At 42.4% G+C, this 1,805-nt stretch overlaps 1 protein-coding gene across 1 annotated transcript; it reads right to left on the bottom strand.

The window, feature by feature from the left end:
* Positions 1-515: 515 nt before the first annotated feature.
* LOC137538482 (uncharacterized) lies at positions 516-1,447 on the bottom strand. Its single transcript, XM_068260698.1, has 2 exons — positions 1,313-1,447; positions 516-1,234 (listed from the first exon to the last, which is right to left on the bottom strand). The coding sequence occupies exons 1-2, from the start codon at positions 1,387-1,389 to the stop codon at positions 535-537; spliced, it is 777 nt and encodes a 258-aa protein (XP_068116799.1). The 5' UTR covers positions 1,390-1,447; the 3' UTR covers positions 516-534.
* Positions 1,448-1,805: the final 358 nt, after the last annotated feature.

Here is a 1,805-nt window from a genome sequence, read left to right as displayed (position 1 = left end):
CACTTCCTATCTCTGTTCAATGCTGTATATTGGTATGTAGCCCCGCCCTCTAAGTGATGCTTAGCCTAGGCCAGGGCTGCTCATTAGGTAGATCGCAATCTACCGGTAGATCTCGAAGGACTTCATTGTAGATCCCAACCCACCAACAGTGTCCATTCTGTATATACAAATGTGCTCCTAAAATTGTACATGGGTAAATCTGACTTGCTAATTTTTTAAAGTAGCTCACAAGCTGAAAAGGTGTAGGCACCTCTGGCCTAGGCTGTTCGCTATGTGAAGTTTTCCTCTCAGAACATTCTGGAAGACCAGGCATTATTCTCACGGGCTTTGGGAATTCTCAGAAACAAACATTCCTCAAAGCTGCACCTGACAGGACTAAAGATGTCGACATCTGTGATAAATTTCACGATGTAAATCAAACACTGACTAAATTACATATTTTTATCTATTTATTTTCAACATAACAACTTAAACATAACATAGGTAGTTGGGTGGAAAGAGACATTTGTACATCAAGTTCATGCAGGTGTAGGTTCAGCAGCAGTTGCAGCATATTTGCTGGTATTTCTGCAGCAGGAAACTGCAGCATCTGTAGAATGGGGAGCATACCCACTGCAGCCATCCTTCTCTCTCTGCTGTAACCTCTTCTTCCTCATCCATATCAATGACTACATGGTCATCAATTTTGGCAAGGAGTGGAACCTTTTCCTCCTCATCAATATGTACGGCTTCCTGGATTTCGGGTAGGAGTGGAACCTTTTCCTCCTCATCAATATTAATATGTACATGGTGCTGAATTTTGGGGCGGATGGCAACCTTTTGTTGTTCATAAGGATTCTTATGCATAGGACGGTGATGCTTTTGCTTGGGGACGGGAACATCCATCTTTTTTGTCACCTTGTCTTCCTTAGGAGTATGGATAAGGGCGTGGTGCAGGATGCTTTTCGGAAGCCCCGGGAGTCTCTTCTTTGGCAGACTCTCCTCCTTTGGCAGATTCTCCACCTGCCGGACGGGCTTCATTCTCTCATTTCTCTGGGGCAGTTCTTTCTTCTGCCGGATGAGTCCCCTTCTCTTGTAACGACTTGCCACCTGCCCGATGAATCGCATGAATCGTTGTCTCTTTCCTGTCTTCTTTTCTTTTTCCTGTTTTTTCTTTATTCCGAGTGCAGATTTCATCCTCCCTGCACTCGTTTTGATCTTTTTCGTCGCCTTATCTTTCTTCTTCTGGCCAAGTCTAAAAATGAAAAGCAAACCGTTAGATGAAGAATGGAATACATGGCAGAATATTCTTCAAATGCCTAAATTCACTTACCTTGCTGCACGACTGGCGGCGCAGCTGCATGCTATGCTCAGGCATAGTGTGCAGAAAAGCTTCTCAACTTTTCCCATCCCGACTGTAGATTAGGCTGCCCAGCCGGGAAAAGCAGTATAAAAACGCAATCTAGTAGTGAGTCTCTCACAAGTGTCACCTCTTCACAAGTAAGAAGTGATATGAGCTCAGACTGGTTCCCTCTGGCTATTTATCCTCTGAGGTGTCGTGACATCACAATGCCTGAGGTGTCATTGTGACATCATCAGGCATACCTCCCAGCATTTGCAAATGAGAAAGCAGGACACTTAGGCCACACCCCTCACACACCCCAACCACACCCCTGACACGCCCCTAGTCAATCATACAATATATATGTATATATATATATATATAGATAGATAGATAGATAGATAGATAGATAGATAGATATATAGATATATATATATATATATATATATATATATATATTTATATATATATATATATATATTAA

Source organism: Hyperolius riggenbachi, chromosome 11 (assembly GCF_040937935.1).
Source record: "Hyperolius riggenbachi isolate aHypRig1 chromosome 11, aHypRig1.pri, whole genome shotgun sequence".
Classification (NCBI taxonomy): domain Eukaryota; kingdom Metazoa; phylum Chordata; class Amphibia; order Anura; family Hyperoliidae; genus Hyperolius; species Hyperolius riggenbachi.
This window is presented reverse-complemented; position numbering and strand designations above follow the sequence as displayed.

Bases quoted from the DNA above. Each gene is read 5' to 3' on its own strand.
- LOC137538482 (XM_068260698.1), bottom strand. From the start codon at position 1,389: ATGGGAAAAGTTGAGAAGCTTTTCTGCACACTATGCCTGAGCATAGCA. The intron at 1,235-1,312 runs GTAAGTGAATTT...TTTCATTTTTAG, and splicing joins GCCGCCAGTCGTGCAGCAAG to ACTTGGCCAGAAGAAGAAAG.